General features: G+C 39.1%; 1 protein-coding gene across 2 annotated transcripts; it reads left to right on the plus strand.

Annotated features, from left to right (window-relative positions):
- The first annotated feature begins 1,297 nt into the window (after window positions 1-1,297).
- LOC122323726 (catenin beta-1-like) lies at window positions 1,298-12,914 on the plus strand. 2 transcript variants are annotated; one of them, XM_043217790.1, is made up of 17 exons: window positions 1,298-1,474; window positions 3,524-3,627; window positions 7,372-7,421; window positions 7,777-8,001; window positions 8,137-8,390; window positions 8,827-9,065; window positions 9,207-9,408; window positions 9,502-9,646; window positions 9,727-9,830; window positions 9,910-10,248; window positions 10,365-10,523; window positions 10,602-10,721; window positions 10,830-10,980; window positions 11,163-11,284; window positions 11,379-11,439; window positions 11,726-11,957; window positions 12,046-12,914. In XM_043217790.1, exons 3-16 carry the CDS (start codon window positions 7,409-7,411, stop codon window positions 11,929-11,931), a joined length of 2,340 nt encoding a protein of 779 aa, XP_043073725.1. In that variant the 5' UTR covers window positions 1,298-1,474; window positions 3,524-3,627; window positions 7,372-7,408; the 3' UTR covers window positions 11,932-11,957; window positions 12,046-12,914. The 2 variants fall into 2 exon arrangements, with proteins under 2 accessions (XP_043073725.1, XP_043073724.1); XM_043217789.1 differs by lacking the exon at window positions 3,524-3,627.
- The last annotated feature ends 9,442 nt before the right edge of the window (window positions 12,915-22,356 follow it).

Here is a 22,356-nt window from a genome sequence, read left to right on the forward strand (position 1 = left end):
AAGGGCACTCCCACCATTCAGAAGCACTTAGTGTGGCCACTCCCCAAAATCTGCACACACAATTACCATTGGAGGGTGATATGGAAACACACACAAGCACTTACAAACACTAATGCTTTTAATTAATAAACTGATGACATTTTTAAGAATAATGTGCTAACACAAATTAAGTGAAGAGCTTAAAAAACAATATGACCTCTAAATTGCATCCATCCAGAGGCGAGTTATGTAAACAGTCAAAGGTGCTATTTTTACAGTCTGTATATTCCTATAAAAATTACGCATATTTACTTGCTGTTAAATGTTATGGCGCTTGTCGTCCCCTGTAGATAATTGCTGTTTAACATTTATATTAAGGGAAATTGATGATGTCCTTTTTGCTAAATAGGCTACTTTTATTTATTTCTGCATGTTGAATAGTGAATAGTTGAATAGTGACATGAACGAGGAGTGCACACACACACACACACACACACACACACACAATCTGCAGAATACATAGTGATTAAACCTACACCCTTAATCACCACTCTCAGTGTTAGCTGCTGTTTAAGTCTGTAAGTCTCAGCTATTATCTTATTTAATGCATTTGTTCATTTATAATTTGAAGTCTATGCTGTACTGAACCGCTAACTGCCTCTGTAAACAGGAAATCACATTTCCTTAAATAAAATCACAAAAAAAAAGTTTCAAAGCAACATTTGCTGAAGTAAAAAGAACATTGTTTTTTTCTAAACTGACTAATTATTCCAGTTAAATTAAAGGGTGAACAGTCTATAAATCACAAAATATATACAGTGACAGCTGAAGTCTGCTGCATGAGCAAACTGTTACAGCGTTCAGTGCTTCTTTGGTCCTAATGAATTAACAAAACAGTAGAAAATGTTAAAAGAAACGTAGTTATAATAAAAAAGGGGGAAACGGTAACTTAAGTTAACCATCCTGCAGCATGAGCGGTGCTTGCTGTATCCCTAATACAAACGTTACCTTTGTATAGCTGCTCCCGACATCCCATTCAAAACACCCACATTCCAACCTAATGGACGCACCTCGCCCTTCCTGTAGCTGCTATATTACTCCGCGCATACCACATTCCCCGTGTCGACAAAAAACATCTAGACCTCAGACGAGGTACTGTGAATGTATAAAGTATTTATGATTATCGCTTGTCACTTTATACGCATAATACTGACGCTTAGCTTCATGCCGGACTAAGCCGCTGCTGCGCCCTAGTTTTTCGGATGCGGTAGGATACACGAACTGCATTCCTCGTATAAGAGCTGCGTCTGAGCGACGCCATTTTAAGGTCTAGATTCACATCAGCGCGGAAGGTTTGCCGCACCGCTAACGCAGGAGAACAGCGACCCGTCCGGGATTCTCACCGGCTGGCTTGGCTGTTTCATTCCTACTAGGATACCGACGCGTTGGTCAGGCTTCGCCGGCCAAACAAAGGGATTCATCTTCTTGATTTCAGGTAAGCGTTTTTAAACGCGGAACGATTCAACTCGCAGTACGTTAGTTTGGAGATTGGAGCATCGGGAGGATCTTCCCAGGGTTTTCCACGCTCGACCTGAGGTTGGATCTACCTTCCGCGAGCTGAGCATTTAAAACGCCTCTTTAGGTTTTTGCTTTTTATTTTATACCCGTTTTCCTCATAAATTGCAGGTTATGCACGAGGCTCACTGACTCTTGTGTTTGTTTACGGTAGCTCCCCAAGCACTGGCTAACGTTAGCTCACGTTAGCTTTCATTCAGGTCTATGGCTCGAGCAGCGAGCTAACAGCGGGTCTTAATCGATAAACAACAATATTGGTGAAAACGCATGATTTCATTAGGGACTCCCCGTGTTGGCTTTCACAATAACAAAAAAGTATACCTTTTGTGTTTGTTAACCGCATCGTGATTTAGTTTCCTCCGCTTCAACAGTTTATGTCGTCAGACGTGCCGGGGAACTTTTATTTGTGTAACGTATTTTTTTTTGTTACAAATAATAATGAAAACTGAGCCGATCTGTAAGATTGCCAAGTCGGTCGCATGAAATGAAGTCGGCAAGACGTGCAGTCGTTTTATCAATTAGCGATAACGGAAAAAAAATCTTTTTCCTTTTTCGTAAAATATTTTCTGTTCTGTTACATAACTATGTACATAAAGTAACGTGAAACTCCCAAGTCAGTTTGAAGTGAGCTAACGTTGGGTTGATATGAGTTATATTATGTAAGTTAAAGTTGTTTTCTTAAAAAGTGTTGTTGGATGGATTGTCAATTTTATTTGAGACCATATCCATGATTTGTCAGGAAAAGGGTAAGCCTTTTTTTTTTTACATGAATTGTCCTGGTTTTGTCTCCCCGCAGATTTGCTGGGATGTTAGTCAATTTCGCTGTCATCCGATAGGCCGGTTTGTAAGTTAGTTTTTAAACGGACTCGAAACACTTCAGGGTCCATTACTCTTCCTCGAAACAAAGGCCCCGATGGCCGAATTCTTGCGTGCTTTCAGGAGGGGCTCGGGTTTCTCTACTCCCAGAGTCCGGAACAGCTGTTTCACACACTTTAGTTAGACGTACCCACCTTGAGAGGCTCGGCGGAGCTGACCTCAGATCAGCCGCCGCGTGCGTCTCCGGAGGAAGTATAGGCGGAGCTAAAGTCCGACGGCGGAGTGCGCGGTGGAAACTGAAGAAGGTCGAAACTTTTCCACGATTACGCGCGTGTGGTCGCGCTCTTAGCGGCGAGCGTATTTTGGGTTTCGTACCTGTGTGGGAAATCCCCGCAACAGTCTTGTTTGAAAACAACCTCGGTTTCCCATAATACGCAGAAATGCCGCGTTTATGGACGAGCACAAGAAAACGATCGCCTTGGGAGCATAATTGGGCTTGTTTACTGAGGATGCGTTCATGCTGCTTCTAGAAAATGGGACACGTTTCTTGTTATACGTGTTCGCCTTCGTAGACTTGTAGCAAACGCTTTCAACAAAAGATCGTTTAAAGGAACAGTTTACCCAAAAACAAAACTTGTCACTTGCCCTTATGTTTCAAACCAGCATGACTTTGCCAAAAGTGGTATATTGTTAATTTGTATTGAGAGAAGGGGGTTGCTTGGAATTGAAAATATAAGAAATAGTTGTTTGTGTGAACGGGGCCGTCACGTTTTGCTTAATCTTATTTTGTGTCATGACCGAGGCTAAGGTTTTGCATCAACAGAGTTTGTAATGATATAAATGGTCTTAAAGGGACGATCCACTGAAAACTACCAAAAAATGCTTCTTGAATGGCTATTATATGTAAATAGCTCTGCCAAACAATCACATCCAAAATAAGTTTGTTCTCATATTTGTTACACACTATACACATTATGAAAGCAATCATTTTTGGATGATTAATCATTTGACAGCGGTAGCACTAATTGTAAATAGCTTTTCTTGCACCTGCCCAGTGCAGCAACATTTTAGCTTGTGTTAACAGGATACAGTGAATAAACCTTAAATGAGCCCATTAAGGGAGCTAATCAGACGGCCTTCCTTTACTTTGAAGGTTCGGTTTCCAAATCCGTCCCGTAATCACACAGTGATTCGTCTGAATGTCCGCCTCCTGTGTGCCCCGAATGGAATGCTGACTGGTGCCGCAAGGAAAACCCTGTAAGTTTGTGTCTGACTCCCTTCAGTGTTTATTGTCTGGTAAATTAATTCCAGGTCAGTCTCACCACTGTGGAGAACTACACATGCATTTTGCATAAACTACCGCAGCTGCCTCTGTTTGCTCTCAAATCATCTCTCTGCCTTCACATGCACCTTAAAAAGCCTAATTTATTAACATTGGCACGGCTTCACAGCAATGTATTTCCTGCTAGTGGGGTCTTTTAGTCCAGGCCCGTATTTGAAGTGCTGTATCTTGTGTCATGCAGACGCACACACACACAGGAAAGGAATGTCCAGCGCTGACTGCAGGATGTTATCATAAGCGAGGTTTCCTGTAAATACCTGTATGTGAAAGCAGCTCTTGAAGTTATATTTTGGAGGTCATGTTGAAATGGCACTGCTACAGTAGTGCTTTAGAATGCCGTACCAAGGTGGTTCTTTTGGTGACACTGGATGACACTGATTCTGCAGCTTCATCATTAAAAGCTGTTCTCAGACAGCCTGGATGCTCATCCAGCTGAGAACCAGCACTTAACCCACTTGCAGAGGGTTGCAATTTAGCACAAGAGCTCTGGAGTGCATGTGACTTGAGCTGTGTTCTGATTCTCTGCACCCGTGACCGTGGAACATTGATAGAAGTTCAGTTCGCTTGACACATTTGTTCGTTTGGAATATCAAATTCCTCAAATGTCAGATTTTTAAGTTCTGAGTTTTCTTCACTCGTTAATTCAGTGCTTTAGTGGATTTTAGGATTTCAGTTGCCAAAGCACATGTAGTACCTTTTGCATGTTGAAATAGGTTTTCGAGATTTACCGCAAATGTCAGATTTCTGAATTTATTTTAGTAGATTTAAGTGTATTAGTATAATTAATAGTAAAATGATTTAAGTTTGTCATAACTGACCCCTAAATTTAGCGATCTATAAAGTCTACAATATTTATTAGTGTTTTTTTTTTTTTTTTTTTAAATACAGTTTTGGGCACAATGGCTTTAAAATAATTTTAGTGGTGTGTAAATTATCCTCACACTTTGTGTTATTAAAGTTCCCAGTGCCACTGTATGCATAGATTTTTAATCATCAGCCGTATGTTACTTGATATTTGGGATTTGGTAATTATCGTTATTAACCATGTTTTTAACCAGAAACTTTATTTCTGTCCCATGAGGCTCACATTCTGTCTCGGTTTGTGTATTTTCAACATTTTTAACTTACTCTTTAAGAGCTGTTAAAGTAAACTTTAAACAAAAGAACATCAAAGTGCGAATGTTATTCCATATCCACCATTAGTATTGAACAAATGCGCATTCATTTAATAAAAAAAGGCCTGGAATATCATCTCACTTTATTTTCTATTTTTATTTCCTATTAAGTTCTATCTGCATTGGCTGTCCAAAAATCCATATTTGTCTCGCACTAGGATTTAATTGCTAATATTTGAACCGTTCACAGTCGTAAAATTTGCATTGATCCCTTGTGCATTGACACTTCTTTCAGTTAATTCTTAAGATGTTTGTTTGTGGCTGGGTTTACCACACTGATTAATGTTGCCAAATGTGTAGTTAAGTTGGAAACAAGTCTTTTGGTTTCTTCCCATGTTTTTGCAGTATGTAGGCTACTTTACATTTAACCCCGATATCATGACGCATATCGGGTCTTTTTTTGAGGCTTGCAGGATGTGAAAGCTGATGTTCTCCGCTGCAGCAGGAAGACAGATTTTGTCAGCGTTTCCGTTTCCAAGGCTTGTCCGCTTTCTGTTTATTCTCTGAAAACGTCCCCTCAAGTCAGTAAGGCTATTAATTAACCTCTTTCCATGGAGGAGATTAATCTGATGCTGATTAATAGTGAAAGAGGTGTTGATTTAGACCAGTTTCTATCAAATTTTTTTTTTTTTTTGAGCTGAGGAGAGATGTTCGACTCATTTCATTAATTGCTGCTTGGCCCACTGAAGGCCCATGCAGGAAGGAAGACTGGACCTGAAGCAGACAGAGTTTCCTATGGAAATAAAAATCGACTGCCCTGGTTTGAGGCCAGCATGAGGAAACTTATTTCACATTCTAAATGCTTGGCAGCTTTCGTTTCGTTGTGGCATCTTTTCACGCTTCTAAATGTGTCCTCTACCCCATGAACTGGCATCACTAGCCTGAGGCTCTGCGCGAGACTCTGGAGAATTCCAGGCATCTGAGGTTTGGAGAGGTCATTATAGCGCTGTGATTTAACTTCAGACACTTACATGTTCTCTAGTAAATGCATACTGTTTGTAAATGGTTTATACACCACAATGCAACGATTTAGGTTCACCTAAGAGTTTTAAGAAATTAAGGTCTATTAGGCACATTGTTGACATAAGTTGCGATATTTAAGGTTTTTGGTTTGTTTCTTCAAATGAATGAACGTCTGATTCAAAACATCCTGCAAAAAAAATTCAGTTTCCACTATTAAAGAGCACAGCTGTTTTTTGTCTGGTCACCAAGACAGAATGACTTCTAAAGAATCATGTAACGCAAAATTTCCAGCAGCCATCATTCCAGCCTTTAGATTCACTGTTGTTGTTGTGTGTTTTTTTTTTTTTACCATACTATTACATGGATCGCAACTTAATAAATGCAGCCATAATAGTAAGCATGAGACTACTTTAAAAAACCACGACAAGAGCTTACTGAACCAAGGTTTTAAAAACCATGCAGTTTTTTTTTCCTGCTGTACCATTCTTAAAGTTAAATCTCAGAATAATGCTGTCGGCATTCTGTACAAACCTCTTGGAAATGTCGCAGCATCTTACAACATGAAGGTTGCATTTTTCAACTGTCAAGTTAAAAATAGTCTCACTACTTAAAATCTTTCATGAAGCCCCTGGGGTTCAATTGTGGCACTCAGTCCAGCTGCTTTGAGCAAGATTTTTTTTTTCTTAAATAGTTCGTGCTTAATTGTAAACAGTCTTGTTGGTGGCTTAATATTTACTTCATGTGATTCATTTCCTTTCTGCGCGATGCCCCCTACATGTTTGAGTATGTTCATTTTGTTTTTCAGTGGGTTGCAAATTACTTGATCTGTTTCTGTAGTGATCTAAACCCCCATCCCACCCCTGAATATAGAATCAGTTGAAAGTTTTCAGCTTGAGTCAACTAAGTGGTTGATTTATTTTATAACCTAAATTCAACAGTTTGGTTCCATGTTTATTGTGAAACGTGATGCTTGTTTTCTTTTTCTTGGAATCTGGGTCTATCCCATTATTCCAGAATAATGTTCTGCAACCTATAGTGTAATTTGCCACTTTAATAGCAAAACAAGTAAATCTGATTTTAAGTTAAGATTCTAATAAGCAACTTAAGATCAGTGTTGGTTTCGTGCCCTCAGGCTATTTTATAATCTCATAATTTGTGGTGCTTGATGTTGTATTGTTCTCATCAGCTTTGGATGAATGAAGCTGACTAACCCCCTCAGCATGTTTTTACTGGCATTGCCAAGATGACTCACCGTCCCGTCTCCCTCTCTCGACTTCTCGCGTGACACTCTACAGACTAAATGAGGGGAGTTTCCCACAGTTAACACTACCTTTAGGGTCTGTAATGTAGATTAAAGCCTCTTTCTCGCTTGTAAAACAGCTGGTGTCTGAGGGGGAATAGCCAAATGTTGCTGCTAATTTGTAAAATGGGGCTCATTCTTGACCTTTCCATGTTTGACTTGTTCTTTTTTTTTATTTTTGTCTTATCGGTTTAATTGTTGTTTTTGTTGTTTTTCTGCAGGTTTGGACATCGCTCAGGCTGAGGGATTGACACAACGATGGCTACCCAGTGTGGGTATTTTTCTAAGTTAACTTGTCAGTTTATCAGCATGTTTGTCCAATGACTGTGCTGCTTGACGCAGGCACAAACACACATGAGCTGATAAAGAACAGGTTTATTTACTGAATGATTTTGGTTAACCCTTACAGACCTAATATATCCCTAAGAATACTAAATGCTCTTTGTGTTGGCATGTAATTGGAATAATTTAGCACTAAAATTAAGATTTCTCTTTCTGATTTGGCATTAAAAAATGGTGGCAAGCTTTTACAGAGGTCATTGCTGCTGATTATGAGACTTTAATTTGTCCTTCCAAACAGAATTTTTTGGATCTAATGTCTGACATTGTTGTCTTATGTCCTGTAGCTGACCTTATGGAGCTTGATATGGCCATGGAGCAGGATCGTAAAGCTGCTGTGAGCCACTGGCAGCAGCAGTCCTACCTGGATTCAGGTATTCATTCTGGGGCCACCACCACAGCACCATCTCTGTCAGGCAAAGGCAACCCTGAGGAGGAGGATTTGGACAACCAGGTGCTCTATGAGTGGGAGCAGGGCTTCAACCAGCCCTTCACACCTGAGCAGGTGGCAGGTATGTGGCAGTATTTGTTTTAGTCACATGGCCTTTGCATTAGGAAAAAATGGAAGCCCCTCTTACTGGATATTTTCAGGCTTGCATTTTTCCTGCCTACTTCCTGTCTGGCTAATCACAGACTTTCTCTCCTAGACCTGGATGGGCAGTATGCCATGACCCGTGCACAGCGTGTCCGTGCTGCCATGTTTCCTGAGACTCTCGATGAGGGCATGCAGATTACTTCTACCCAGTTTGACTCTGCCCATCCCACGAATGTGCAGCGGCTGGCTGAGCCTTCCCAAATGCTCAAACATGCTGTTGTCAATCTCATTAACTACCAAGATGATGCTGAACTGGCCACCAGAGCAATCCCTGAGCTCACCAAACTCCTCAACGATGAGGACCAGGTTAGAAACATCCCGTACTCCATGCTTGTTAAGCCATTAAAATTGCAATTTCCTTTGACAAGACATGCTTTTCTGCTTCAGGGAATTTTTTTTCTTCTTCTGAAGCTAAAAATGGAAGACCTTTTTTAGCAAAAAGAGCTTTTAAGATTATTTTTATCCATATAGTGACTTCGTTTGAAGCAATGACAGCGCTGTCTGAATCATCTTAAGTTTTGTTTTTGTATGTTATTTGCGTATGGTAGTGGTTTCCTGTTGGCACATCTGAGATTGGTGGAGATAATCACTAGTTTGACGTGACCCTTGGAAGATATCTGCATCTGACAAGCAAATTAGAAACTTCACTCCAGATTTCTCTGGTTGAGCTGTCACTGCAGTTGCACTGCTAAATGACAAGTAGCCAAGCATCACTTCCCCCTTATTCGCTCTTCCTTTCCAGGTGGTGGTGAACAAAGCCGCAGTGATGGTGCACCAGCTCTCAAAGAAAGAGGCCTCTCGCCATGCTATCATGCGCTCTCCCCAGATGGTGTCTGCCATAGTGAGGACCATGCAGAATACCAACGATGTAGAAACTGCCCGTTGTACTGCGGGCACATTACACAACCTGTCCCATCACAGAGAGGGTCTCCTCGCCATCTTTAAGTCAGGAGGAATCCCTGCCCTTGTCAAGATGCTGGGGTAATAGCACAAAGCAAAAAAATCTGCCCTGAGTTTGAACTTGACACTGAGTTTAAGCCTTCCTTGTGCCATCCTACTTGTTCCAGTTCTCCACTAAACTGATATCACAATTTTTTTTTTTTTTTTTTTTTTTTTCTTTAGGTCTCCTGTTGATAGTGTGTTGTTCTATGCCATCACCACCCTTCACAACCTCCTGCTCCATCAGGAAGGTGCTAAAATGGCTGTCCGTCTAGCTGGAGGACTTCAGAAGATGGTGGCTCTGCTCAACAAAACCAATGTCAAATTCCTTGCCATCACCACAGACTGCTTACAGATCCTGGCATACGGCAACCAGGAGAGCAAGGTACGTACATTGCAAACATTGGTCTTGCTAACCAGGGGAGGAGAGAGTACTAGATGTTCTCATGTTAATTTGCCTCAACTCCTGCCGCCACAGTTGATCATCCTGGCCAGTGGAGGACCTCAAGCTCTGGTCAACATCATGAGAACATACACCTATGAGAAACTGCTCTGGACCACAAGCCGTGTGCTGAAGGTGTTGTCTGTGTGCTCCAGCAACAAACCTGCAATTGTTGAGGCTGGTACGTTAATTTCTGGTTGTGCCATTTATGCATGCGTTCAAGGTCAGTGTGTCATCTTGCACTTCTGTGTGCGTTTTTAGGTGGTATGCAGGCTCTTGGTCTTCACCTGACTGATCCGAGTCAGCGTCTGGTTCAAAACTGCCTTTGGACTCTGAGAAACTTGTCGGATGCTGCCACCAAGCAGGTAAATTCATGTAAACCATTTAAAAGTTCAGCATGATATGAATGTTTGAACAACTTTTAAGTAACATTTTGCCTTGTAGGAAGGAATGGAAGGACTTCTTGGCACCCTGGTTCAGCTTCTTGCTTCAGATGACATTAATGTGGTCACATGTGCCGCCGGCATACTCTCTAACCTCACGTGTAACAACTACAAGAACAAGATGATGGTTTGTCAAGTGGGTGGAATCGAAGCCCTGGTCCGTACTGTTCTCAGAGCTGGTGACAGAGAGGATATCACCGAACCTGCTGTTTGCGCGCTTCGCCATCTAACATCCAGACACCAAGATGCTGAGATGGCCCAGAATGCAGTGCGTCTTCACTACGGCCTGCCTGTAGTGGTCAAACTGCTGCACCCACCCTCACACTGGCCACTAATTAAGGTAAATGGCCAGTTTTTCTGTGCATGATCTGAACTCAATTTTTTCTTACTATGGAAGACATTTACTTACAAATAAATACTACACATTCTAACGAGAAACTTCCTACATCCTACTAGGCCACTGTTGGTCTGATCCGTAATCTGGCGCTGTGCCCAGCCAATCACGCACCACTCCGTGAGCAGGGTGCCATTCCCAGGTTGGTCCAATTGCTGGTGAGGGCACACCAAGACACCCAAAGGCGAACTTCAATGGGCGGCACACAGCAACAGTTTGTGGTGAGTTGAATTTTGGGTTTGGTAGATGTTTTCTGTACTTGTGGAAAATGTTAAAATTATGCTAATTGTAATTTTCAGGAGGGAGTTCGTATGGAGGAGATTGTGGAAGGCTGCACTGGAGCACTTCACATCCTGGCCAGAGACGTACACAACAGAATCGTTATCAGGGGGCTCAACACCATCCCCTTATTTGTACAAGTATGACCAAGTTGCTAATATCCTGCTTGCAAGTCGGCTAAGTTGCAAGATGCCATCATGATCTTGTAAACCCTGTGAGTTTCTTAAATTGTTTCTTTTGCTCTGTAGCTGCTGTATTCTCCTATTGAGAACATCCAGCGGGTAGCGGCAGGAGTGTTGTGTGAGCTGGCTCAGGATAAGGAAGCTGCAGAGGCCATCGAGGCAGAAGGAGCCACTGCTCCTCTCACAGAGCTGCTGCACTCCAGGAACGAAGGAGTGGGTGAGTGACTCCCCCTGTTGACATACCATACAAGGTTATAACGCACGCATTCTGTTAATATCGGTATACAAATCTTTCCAATTTCTTTGGTGTGGATCGAATTACCAGTTACAGGGTGTAAGGGGTCTAGGACACAAGCTTTCCATTAATCTTGACTCTCTTGTACTTATCTTTTTATATAGCCACATATGCTGCAGCAGTTCTGTTCCGCATGTCTGAGGATAAGCCTCAGGACTACAAGAAACGTCTCTCTGTGGAACTTACCAGCTCTCTTTTCAGAACAGAGCCCATGGCCTGGAATGAGGTACAGATTGTCTATTGATGCTCTGTGATAATGCTGTAATAACATTAATGCTCTGAATCCACTTTCATAAATTTTATTTTTTTTTTTGTATTAGACTGCTGACCTAGGTCTTGATATTGGTGCTCAGGGAGAGCCTCTTGGATACAGACCAGATGGTAAGGCTTTTTTTTTTTTTTTTTTTTTTTTTTTTTTTTTCATCTCCATTCAAGCATTTCATTTTTTAAAACTAATCACATTTGTTTAAATGTATAATTTTTTTAATTAACTAATTTAAAATTTATAGTTTAACTTTTTAATCTGACCTCAAATGTTTGTTTGCATAATACATTTATATGGGACACAATTACTCGCAATTAATTGGTTGACAGAACTACAAATAAAATTTTAAATAACACATTTATGCACTTATATCTAAGACTCACGATCTCTCATCTCTTTTAGACCCCAGCTATCGTTCTTTCCATTCTGGCTATGGTCAGGATGGTCTAGGTATGGATGGCTTGCTGGAGCATGAGATGGGAGGCCACCATCCTGGAGCAGAGTACCCCGTAGAGGGCTTGCCCGACTTGGGCCATGCTCAGGACCTGATGGATGGCCTGCCCCCTACAGACTCCAATCAGCTGGCCTGGTTCGACACGGACCTCTAAACACTCATGGTCTACAAGTATTGAATGTAAGATGAGCTTCAATAAAAATTGAGCTTCCGTATTCTGAGTTTGAATTTAAATGTAACATTTTAATGTATTTCTGTCTCTCCGCAGCTGTATGTTGAATGAATCTGCATTGTGATTTGAAAAGTCGTGGAAGGTTTGCCAGAGGGTGGGCTAGTGTTTCAGAAAGTGCCTGACACACAACACACACTTGTCGCAGACAAAAGGGAGATATCTAATGGGGAAAATGGTGGATATCAATCTCCTTTATTGCTACGACCCCTTTTTTGTTTTTGCCCTGGATGGAAAAATGCAAGTACAGAGGGATTGTGACGCGGATGCTGACGAGTGCACATGAAAAGGATCTTTTAATATGGAACTATTTTAACCTTTTTTTTTTTTTTTTTTTTTTTTTTTTTTTTCTCTCTCTTCCTTAAGCCTTTTCATGGTACTGACCCTAGCTTGGTTTTTGAACCTGATCCTTTTGTGTTTGTTTTGTTTCTGCAATTTTTAATTTGTATTCCATGTTTTCTGTTTTTGTTTTTTTGTCTGTCTTCTATAGTGTTAAGTTGTAGTGGACTTGCCTCATTGGTTTCTGGATCTTTATCACGTGCTAGTGTACAACACTAATCTCAGTTCTATGTAATCTGACTGAAAGTGTAACAATGTGTAGCTTTTTATATGATCAGTTAAATGGTGGTTGTTGGGAGTACAAAAAATTATATGCATTCTTACAAAATGCTTAAAGTTGAGCAAGGAGAAGCAGTTTTCAATGTCACTATTGTTCCAAAAAGGGTGTGGATGCAGCGTGGGTGGGGGGTAGATGGGGTTTATGAGGTATACACAGAGACAGAAATCTTTTTCTATGCTATCTGGAGGTAGTCTCTCTATTGAAGCAACGTCATTGTTTGTTAGCCTGTGTGGCTTCTTTTGGGAACATGGATAATGACATGGCTAATCAATAAAAGACTTTTATTCCATTGTGTTTGTGTGGTACCTAAATATAAAAGGTTCATAAAACAAACAGTTTTTGTATTGTTTGGCTCTTTTTCCCTTTTAATACTTTTTTTAAAGGAGTAGTTTAACAGAAAGTGAAATCTAGCTGAAGTATGTTTCCTCTTCAAAGATATGGAAAAACTTTTGCATTATATCATTTGCTCACCAATGGGTTCTCTGCGGTGAATGGGTGCCAGAAGGAGCCTGAACGACTGATTAAAAACAGTAATCTAAACAACTCTTAATTAACATCCTGTGAAGAACAATGCAGTGTTTGTTTTTTTTTTTTTTTTTTTTTTTTTTTAAATGTATAAACTTCAAGCTATTGCTTTTGGCTAAAATACGAGCACTATACATCCTGCTTTCTGAGAATTGTGTCCAGATCAAGTACAGTTTAGAAACCAATAGAGGTTGGAAAAAAACTTTATCATAGACTGAACTCATGTTTTTAAGTTTAAAATTAAATCGCTTTAATTTTGTTTCTAACAAAAAAAAGAGGCTTTTTACTTCAAGATGATAATTAATGGACTGGTCTTATTGTTTTTGGACTCCGGATTCCGACGGCACCCATTCACTCCAGAGGGTGTGATGTAATACTTGCTCTATGCTCCAATAAAGATTAAAAAACTAACGGATGTCAGTCTGAGTAAATTTTCAATGGATTTTTTTTTACTTTTAAAGTACTGCGATGTACAATCCATATTGATTATGTGCAGTTATGAGATGCCCATAAGCGTAAATGTGTTAAGTTGGGTCAGAGTTTGCCTTCTCTGCTCCCTGCCATTCATTTCCACTTCTCTGGAGGCCACTTACCATCTTATGTCTGTGTGAAATCAAAGTTGAAGGTTCATTATCAGTGAATCAGCCTCAGAGGGGTGGAGATGATTTCCGTTCTCTTATCTGAATGTGTGGGGATGAGGGCAGGCGATGAAATCTGCACTTGTGCACGCATATGGGTTTGCAAGCTACCCCCTTTTTCTAAATCGGATCCATATGAGCCTCAGATCAGAGAGCGTGTTTATCTTATAACGGATGTCTTGAGCTTGGCTGATTCAAGTCAGTTGGATTTAATTAACTCAAACAGACAGAATTTCTGATACGATGCATTAATCTCATGTTTGATGTGCTTTTTAATTGATTTGTTGAAGTCTGTTGCCCTTATGTATCACCTTTTTTATAGATTACATGTTTACAGGGAAGCGTACTTTTATGTCTGAGGTTATCTTTAAGGCTCTGCATGTTTTTTGTTTACCCGATACCTGTACAAACGCAGACTGTTTTACCATTACATGAACTGTAATGCATAAGCATTTTAACTTTTATGAACGTTTTATGAACGTCTCCATTTTCGGCCTCCACCTCTTTTTTTCCTTTTGGGAGAGGAATTTCACTGAGGCCTTGCCAAACGGCGGCTGTAGTTTGAAGTCTTGCCAGAGCGCTTTGTGCTGAGCAGCCCTCACCGCCTCCACAAAAAACACACTCATCCCCCTCTTCAGATAGAAAAAGAGAGGGGGGTGGATTTACCCAGTTTGGACAGGGGGCAGGGCAACATGTCTATACAATAGACTTATATGAGCCTCGGAAAGTACAGGAACCAAAGATCCTGACTATGCAGATGTTTCTTCAACTTTTTTGTTTTATTTTTAAATAATTAAAATTTTTATTTTCGTGTGATTTATTATTTTTTACATTACAAGTGTCTGAATAAAAGTATTAATTAAAAAAAATATCACACAGAACCAAATATTATTATTTTGTGTCATGCGTAATAAAACTTTTAATTCAGAACACAAGAATGCTAGCTAACACCCCTTTAAATTGTGCTAGTATATTTTTTTGAAAAGTAAAAAAAAAACTTTGTCTTTTTATGTTGCTACTTCTCAGAAATATACTTAAAATGTATACATGACGTATAAAAGTATACTTGACTTATACTTAAAAAAAGCTTAAATATATTTGAGCTATACTTGTGCCATGTTTTCATTGTTATACAGTGGTAATCTTGTCTACATAATTATAAAAAAAAATAAATAAAAAACAAATGAAGAAGAAACCAAAACAACAGATGCTTCCTAATGTAATCTAACAAGATCATCAGACATAAAACAGCATCCAAACTGTAACTTTATGGAATAAAATGTCAACCAATTAAGCGGTAATACTGACAACTTCATCTATGTTAACTCTTTTTTTTAGCTTTTTGTTCAAATGTTGTTCATTTTTTTATTTCTGAAACGTACCCACATTCAGTTGTTTAAGAAAAGAATGTATGAAGCTAAAATAAAATATTTTTGTTCACAAGCAGATACCCTGTTCTTTCTTTTGATGTTATGTATGTTCAGATATTTATGCAACAAAATATATACAAATGAATACCTAAATGGGGACAGAGCAGTGTAAAGTATGATGTAAAATTCACTGAAAGAAAACGTACGAGCATACTTGCAGTATAAAACTACAAAGCTAAGTAGTTTACTGAGACTACATTTCAAAGTGTATTAAGTATTTAATTAGTAAACTATCAGTACACCTGTTCGCATTTAGTATAGTTGCAGTACAAGCTAAAAACACTGATGTAAACTAGTTGTGTACTCAAAGTTTACTACTGTTATACGTATTAAAAGTATACTTTTAAAAATAGAAAGTGGGTCAATTTAGTGTACTACTAAAATAGTACACTTACTAGTATGCTTTTAGTACACTGATATTTGTAACTTAAAAATAGGCTATACTTGAACTTTAAGTATACTTAATATAATAAACTAAAAGTATGCTACTTTTTTGGTAAAGGAAGATAGCCTAAAAAGTAGCCTAACCAGCATTTTCATTCCAGAAATAAAAAACGTAAATGAAAGAATACTCGTGCACGTCCACTATTGGACAATTAACGTTTAGTGGATAAAACAAAAGTGTTAAACATGTTTTAATCGACACCGTAACACTTTCACAATATCAGATCCCAAAAAGAGAAGGCGAAGAAGAATACATGAAGAGAGAGACAGACAGACAGCCCAAGAACTCTCTGACCTTCCCTCCCACATACTCCCTTACCTCGAGGCAACACACCTGTGTGGATGTCTGTGTGTTTGAGAGAGACAGTCCGCGAGATCAAAGCTCACAGACGGATCGTGATCTAGTGTCTGTCAGTCCCTGCGCTGTGAAGACGGCAAGTGTCAACTGCACAATAGTTTACTGCAGTTCATGTTTCTTCCTCTGGAGCCATGAGGTGTGGGAGGAGATTAATTAGAGATTATTAGAGCGACTATAACACAACACAAAAGCGCTTGGTGTGTGTCGTATTAAGACAGGCCGATGGTTTGGGCTAGTTTAACTAACAACTGTTTTTGCTTCGTGAAAAATGAATTTGTGGGTGGTGAGTCAAAGAGATTGATCACACAGCTTCGCTCATGACTCATGTCAGTTAGTGGTTTGAATGATTGGACTCGGTGAATCGGTGAATCGTTCACGGAGATTCCCTTTCTCCAATTATCAAGCCATGGATATTGGCATTTTCCAATAATGCGACCACCTTTGCCTGTTTCTCACAACCAATGTTACTGTGATAGAATGTCCTATTCATCAAATGGTTCGCTTGTAATGTTTTGTCATGGTAAAATAGGTAAAAAACCAACCACCTAGCAACCCCAAAGTACCCTAGCATTGTGCCAGCGCCATCAATGTCGGTATCATTATCTTCAGGAAATGCCATTTGATTCAGAACCGCTCATAGAGAAAATCTGCTACACCAATTCAAACGAACCGTTATCGATATAGAGCCGGGCTGCCGTGAGTGATTAGCTGACACAACAATCCTAGCACTGGCTGATTCACCATTCGTTTGCAGTTTAAGTATTTGCTTGCAATGTATAAAAGGTTGGGAAGCCCCATAAACACACACACACATAGACATGCTTATTCAGCCGCTCTGACAAGAGCAAGGGGGCTGTTGCCTGGCAACCAGGGGGTTTATGGCAGGAGAGGCACTTACAGGCACTCTGGCGCTCACGCACATCCGTGCACATGTGTGCAGGTGTCTGTTGGTTGAGCAGAGAGGCTGGGTGGGGACAGACGCACACTTGAAAAAGGGAGATGAAAGCCTGCTTTTTACTCAGATAAAAGAGATGAACTAAGAGATAAACCCAGAGACGCTGAGTTTTCTGCTAATGTACAAGCGCTTTAGTTAAGAGCGAGAGGAGAGAAGCTTCATTATCTGTGCAACGAGAGCTTGAGAGATCGGATGAGGCAGGATGATGTCGTTAATAATGATGTCAGCGCTCCAGTGGCAACCCACAGAAAAAAAAAATAAAATTAACACGAGATATCTGTATAATATCGCAGCTGTTTTTCTTGGACAGCCACGAGATTAAATGGAGAGTTGCAAGCGTAAGGAGACTTCACTTGAGTAAAAATGTACCTCTAGAGCTCGAATAGAGATCTCAGCAGTGTCTCAGACTGTGTGCACAAAGTCTATCAAAGGTCAGAGATTTTGATTTAAAAAAATGACCACTATTACTACTAATTATAATAATTTTATAATGATATATAATTATAATAATAATAATTATTATTACAGATAATGTATATTTACTATTATTGTTATAATATCATTGTTTATTATTTTTATAACAACAGCAATGCCACAAAGTAATAGTTTAATGAAAATGTAATTTAAAAAATAATAATTATGAGACGAAGTAGAAGAAGAAGCCTTGATCAAAAAAATAATATCTGGGAAAAAAATCTGAAAACTCAATTTCAGTTGATATTCTCTCTTTCTTTTCTCCAGTGTCTCTTAATCTCTCCGAGCCTTGGGCTGTAATTATCTGTTAAGTAGATTCTTTGTTGCTCTGAAATGAAGGAAAAGAAAATGGGGGCAGGTTGCAGTTAGACAGCTGAAGGGGTCCTCAGAGAAGTGAGACTAGAATATCACCTGTCTTTGCACAGTAGCACAAAGAGGATTTTCCTAGATAAAGTTACAACTGGTTTATTTCATCTTAGATTATGTATTTTACAGCTATGAAGTCTTAATCATGCATGCAGATATGCAAATTCTTTATAATGTAACTGATATTCATATTCATATTCCCAGTGCATCTTTAGCTCCGACACCATTTACAGGCCTTGAGCAGTGTGTGTGTGTGTGTGTGTGTGTGTGTGTGTGTGTACTGATTCTCTGAAACATACTGTATACGTGACCTTCACAACCCTCAAGCTAGGCTGGAGGCAGCAGCCGTGTCAATCATGCTTTGCTAGGAGAGATTCTCAGTCTTAGTGCCAGAGGCAGGTTTATCACAAACCACACCCCCTCCAACCCGTGACAGTGCACAGGGAAATCAGACACGGTGACCTGTGATCTCTTGACCCGACGACCTCCCAGACTCCCCTCTCTGCTCTAATAAGCAGCTCAGTTATGTGTGTGTCTTTGTGAGAGAGCAAAGACAATGTATGTTTCTCACAAGCAGAGATCATTGTGATTGACAATCCCTCCGTCTCCAGTGAAATCTCTATTGCTAATGAAAGCCCAACTTACAAGCCTGCACGCAGTAATCTGCATGAGTAACATACGTGAAATAATTCATGTCTGCCTTGAGCTTTGTGTTTGACACGTATAAATCAGACAAAAAGTCCTGCTGCATATAAAGTGTTCTGAGTCATTTTGCTACATATATATCCATGTAGTTGCTAGGATGTTTTGGAAGATTGCTAGGGCATTGCATACTTGCTCAAGTTAAAAGATTCGTTCCCAAACTTCTTTGCAGGAGTTGATGTTGAGTAATTTAAACTCCTAGGCAAAATATTGCCTAGTTACTTAGTTGCCAGTTACTTTTTCATTTTTGATTTGTCAATTAAATTAATTCTAATCAACTAATCAGGCCTTAGATCTTTCAGAGCAACATTTTAAACAAATCTGTTGATTGAATGATTCAATGACTCATTAAGAAAGATACTTGTTTACGCTGCACTGACTCCTCAGTGTTGATTGAATGATTCAGTGGCGCATTCTTAAATACAGCCACTTATTATGTTCCTCAAAGAATTTATATTTTGAAATAAATCAATTGATTCAATGATTCAGTGACTCATTAAGTGTTTTTGGACAAATTAGTTGATTAAATTGTTTAGTGACACACTCACACACACATATATAGTCACTTGTTTCATTCCTAATTTAATCAGTATTTTTTAACAAATCGGGTGACTGAAGTCACTTGTTTTGTTTCTGAATGAATCTGTTTATGAACAAATCATTTGATCGAATGATTCAGTTATTAACTCCTAAATATATTAGTGTTTGTGAATGAATTGGTCAGGTAATATATTCAAAGATTCTCTCGTAAAGATATTTGTTTTATTTCTAAATGAATCAGTGTTTTGAACAAATCAGCTCAGTTGAATGAATCAATAATTATATAATCTCATCGTCTAGGATCATGGAGCAGGTACTTTTTAATCAGTTAACCATAAAAACATAATCAAATGATGCTTGATAGATACAGTTTGTTCTTCTGTAGGTTCCTTCTGTTTTCTCTCCAGATATATTGCACCACCAGTAGAAAAAAAAAGGAAAAACCAATTCGATCACCTCATCGAATATGGCCAAGGGCTATGAAGTTCGACAAATCAAAAATCCCAAAGGACGGGAAAAGTAGACTAATGAATGACCCTTTTGTGGACCAGCTGCATTTATGTATATGTTGTAGTTGAGGAGAGAGTCCATCATTTAATTGGGAACAGAACTGCTGCACTTCAGTGTCTGAAAGTGAGGCGATTCATTTGACTGACAGCTCTTCGAATGAATTGGACAGGAGGCCTCAGCCCAGGGGACTGGAGACCTTTTTGATGCTTGGATGCAACCACGCCCCTTTTTGATGACCAGACACTCCCTCCAGCTCCCAGAAGACGTTGCAGGGGGCCCAAGAAAAACACAGTCCACTGCCTCCTCTCCTCTTTTTCTTTCTTTCTGCCTTCTCCGGCTCTCCCAAGGGAAATACGGTTGGTTAGACTCTCAATTGAGCAAGTTATTTTAAGCAAAAAGCCGAGACGCGGCCATTTGCAGAGCAAAAGAGATGCAACTAACGCTGAAATGAACAGAGAGGGTTTAATAAATGTGTGATTTTTGAAAGCGCGCACCCGTATGAAAGAAATGTCTTTGATCCTGAGTGAAAACATATGCACCTTAATACGATTTGCGCACTAGTCAATGTTTGTCATGAAGGAATAATGCAATTTGTAGTATGGTCTGTGGCTCTTGTTGTTTGTGGCCTAAGAGAGTGTTAGAGAGACTGTAATGGGTTTTTGTAAATGAATATGACACTAATGGGCATAATTCTTGGCTGTGAACAAGGGTCTCTTTGAAGTAAACAGAGTCTGGCCTGTGTCTCAATGAGCAAAAAGGCCCAGCAGTGATGTTGGGACTGAGCAAACACACACCCGCACTCACACACTCACAAACATTGATCTTTCAATACATATTTATGCTTGACCACAAGTGACACCAAATAGGCAGATAATGAGGGCCGCTGGGATCTCTGGTTCCCCCTAGAGACTCTAATCTCTCTCTCTCCCACACACTAGACAGTGGTAATAAAGTTTGCCACTGGACTCAATGTCGTTGACTTCTAGAGGCCATAACACACACACACACACATGCTACAGAAAGGTTTTTAAAAGGACAGGACAGTTTATGAATATGTGCCTCTGTTTGTTTGTTTTAAAGTGACATTTAAATGAAGTATGAAAAAAATAAATAAATAAAATAAATAAATATATATATATATATATATATATATATATATATATATATATATATATATATATATATATATATATATATATATATATATATATATATATATATATCAATATATACTTACTCAAATACTTTAATACTTTTTAACCACAATACATCCATTATAGATTAATAATTATAAAATCTTCCTTAAGTAATCCAGGGGGTTGGTTATTATTTAAATATTTAACTACTTGTTATTTTATTTTTTTTAACACATCATAAAGGCGCATCTAAATAATGTATGAATAATTCATATATTTTGTTGACTTAAATGTATAAATACGCATGTTGTATAAACCTCATTTCAGGGGATGACTTAGCACTTGGACAGTAGAGATTGACATTAAATTAAGGAAAGAAAGATAGGATTGGGGTATTACAGGCTTGACTTGAACCTGCCACTTGAGCACCACGTTATCAGCCATCTTATTTATTTTGACTGTATTGCTTAATATAGCGTAACTGCTGTATATATTGACAGCTTTGTATATGCAGGGTTTTGTGTAAGTGTCTGCATCGTCTTTCTCCTCTGCATTTGTCAAAGTCAATGCTAAACAGGAAGGACTGCAGCGACACAGTGATTTGAGTGATGAAGAGCAAGCCCAATCACACATTCATCCACAAACACATCATTCCTGCACCAACTCCAACACAGATTAAGTATGGATTAAACCTATTTGCATATGAATTGTGTTATCAAATATTTCTTCCAGGGATTAATGAGATGGAGTTTTGCTGCAGTAGTATGAATATATATATTTCATTTATTTGCCGCCTTGTAAAATAATCACTCACTGCTCATTTATCAACAGAAGAGAACGGCCCCTTTTTTCTTGTTCTTTGTCTCTCGCCTGCTCAAGACATATCCATCTTTAATACATACTTATGCTTCTTTTACTTCACTTTTAAATTAAAATGTTTTGAGTTTGAGGTTAATAAAATCACTGAAGCTTGGCATATGCTTGATTGAATGTTGAATGTTATTATATCAGAAGTAACTGCAGATGAGGCAACACTATATTATTTTTGTGTCCTGGGGTTCCTTTACCCTTCAGTTTATGTTGCCATTTCATTATATACGTTTATCAATTTTCAGTCAAATCCTCATACTTTTTCAGAAAATGTTTTTGTTGTGCCATTATTTTCGAAGCCTTCGAGAGCCGTAGCGGTTCTGAATCATTTTATTAAGGCCACTTAACGATTCACGATTTAGTCAGAGTATGACCTTAATTTAATAATGAGCACTACAACAACAGCTTTTAATATTTCTTCAGCTTTGAATGCGACACTGTAGACCAGTTCTGATTTATGTGTTCTTTTATTAAGGCCCTTCTGTGTGATGTGTTAGGACGCAGAGAGTGTGTTTAGACATGTTTCTGCCTTGGATTTGTCTTCTCTGTTTTATATCTCAGAGAAAGACTAATTTCTGTACTCTCAGACCCACTCAAAGACGCTAAATCATTTTTCCCTTTAAATCCTTTTTCTTTGTTGTCTCGGCGCAGGTGGGAGAGGGGCCTGTAAGGACACGACTCTCTGTTTTATGTGGGTAACCTCACACAAACACAGACATACTGCACACAACACATGAGGTTTCGTTATTCGAACTCCTCCTTTGGTGTTTTCTAGATGTATAG

This window comes from Puntigrus tetrazona, chromosome 19 (assembly GCF_018831695.1).
Source record: "Puntigrus tetrazona isolate hp1 chromosome 19, ASM1883169v1, whole genome shotgun sequence".
NCBI lineage: Eukaryota > Metazoa > Chordata > Actinopteri > Cypriniformes > Cyprinidae > Puntigrus > Puntigrus tetrazona.

Bases quoted from the DNA above. Each gene is read 5' to 3' on its own strand.
- LOC122323726 (XM_043217790.1), top strand. The intron at 10,524-10,601 runs GTGAGTTGAATT...TGTAATTTTCAG, and splicing joins GCACACAGCAACAGTTTGTG to GAGGGAGTTCGTATGGAGGA. The intron at 10,722-10,829 runs GTATGACCAAGT...TTTGCTCTGTAG, and splicing joins CCATCCCCTTATTTGTACAA to CTGCTGTATTCTCCTATTGA.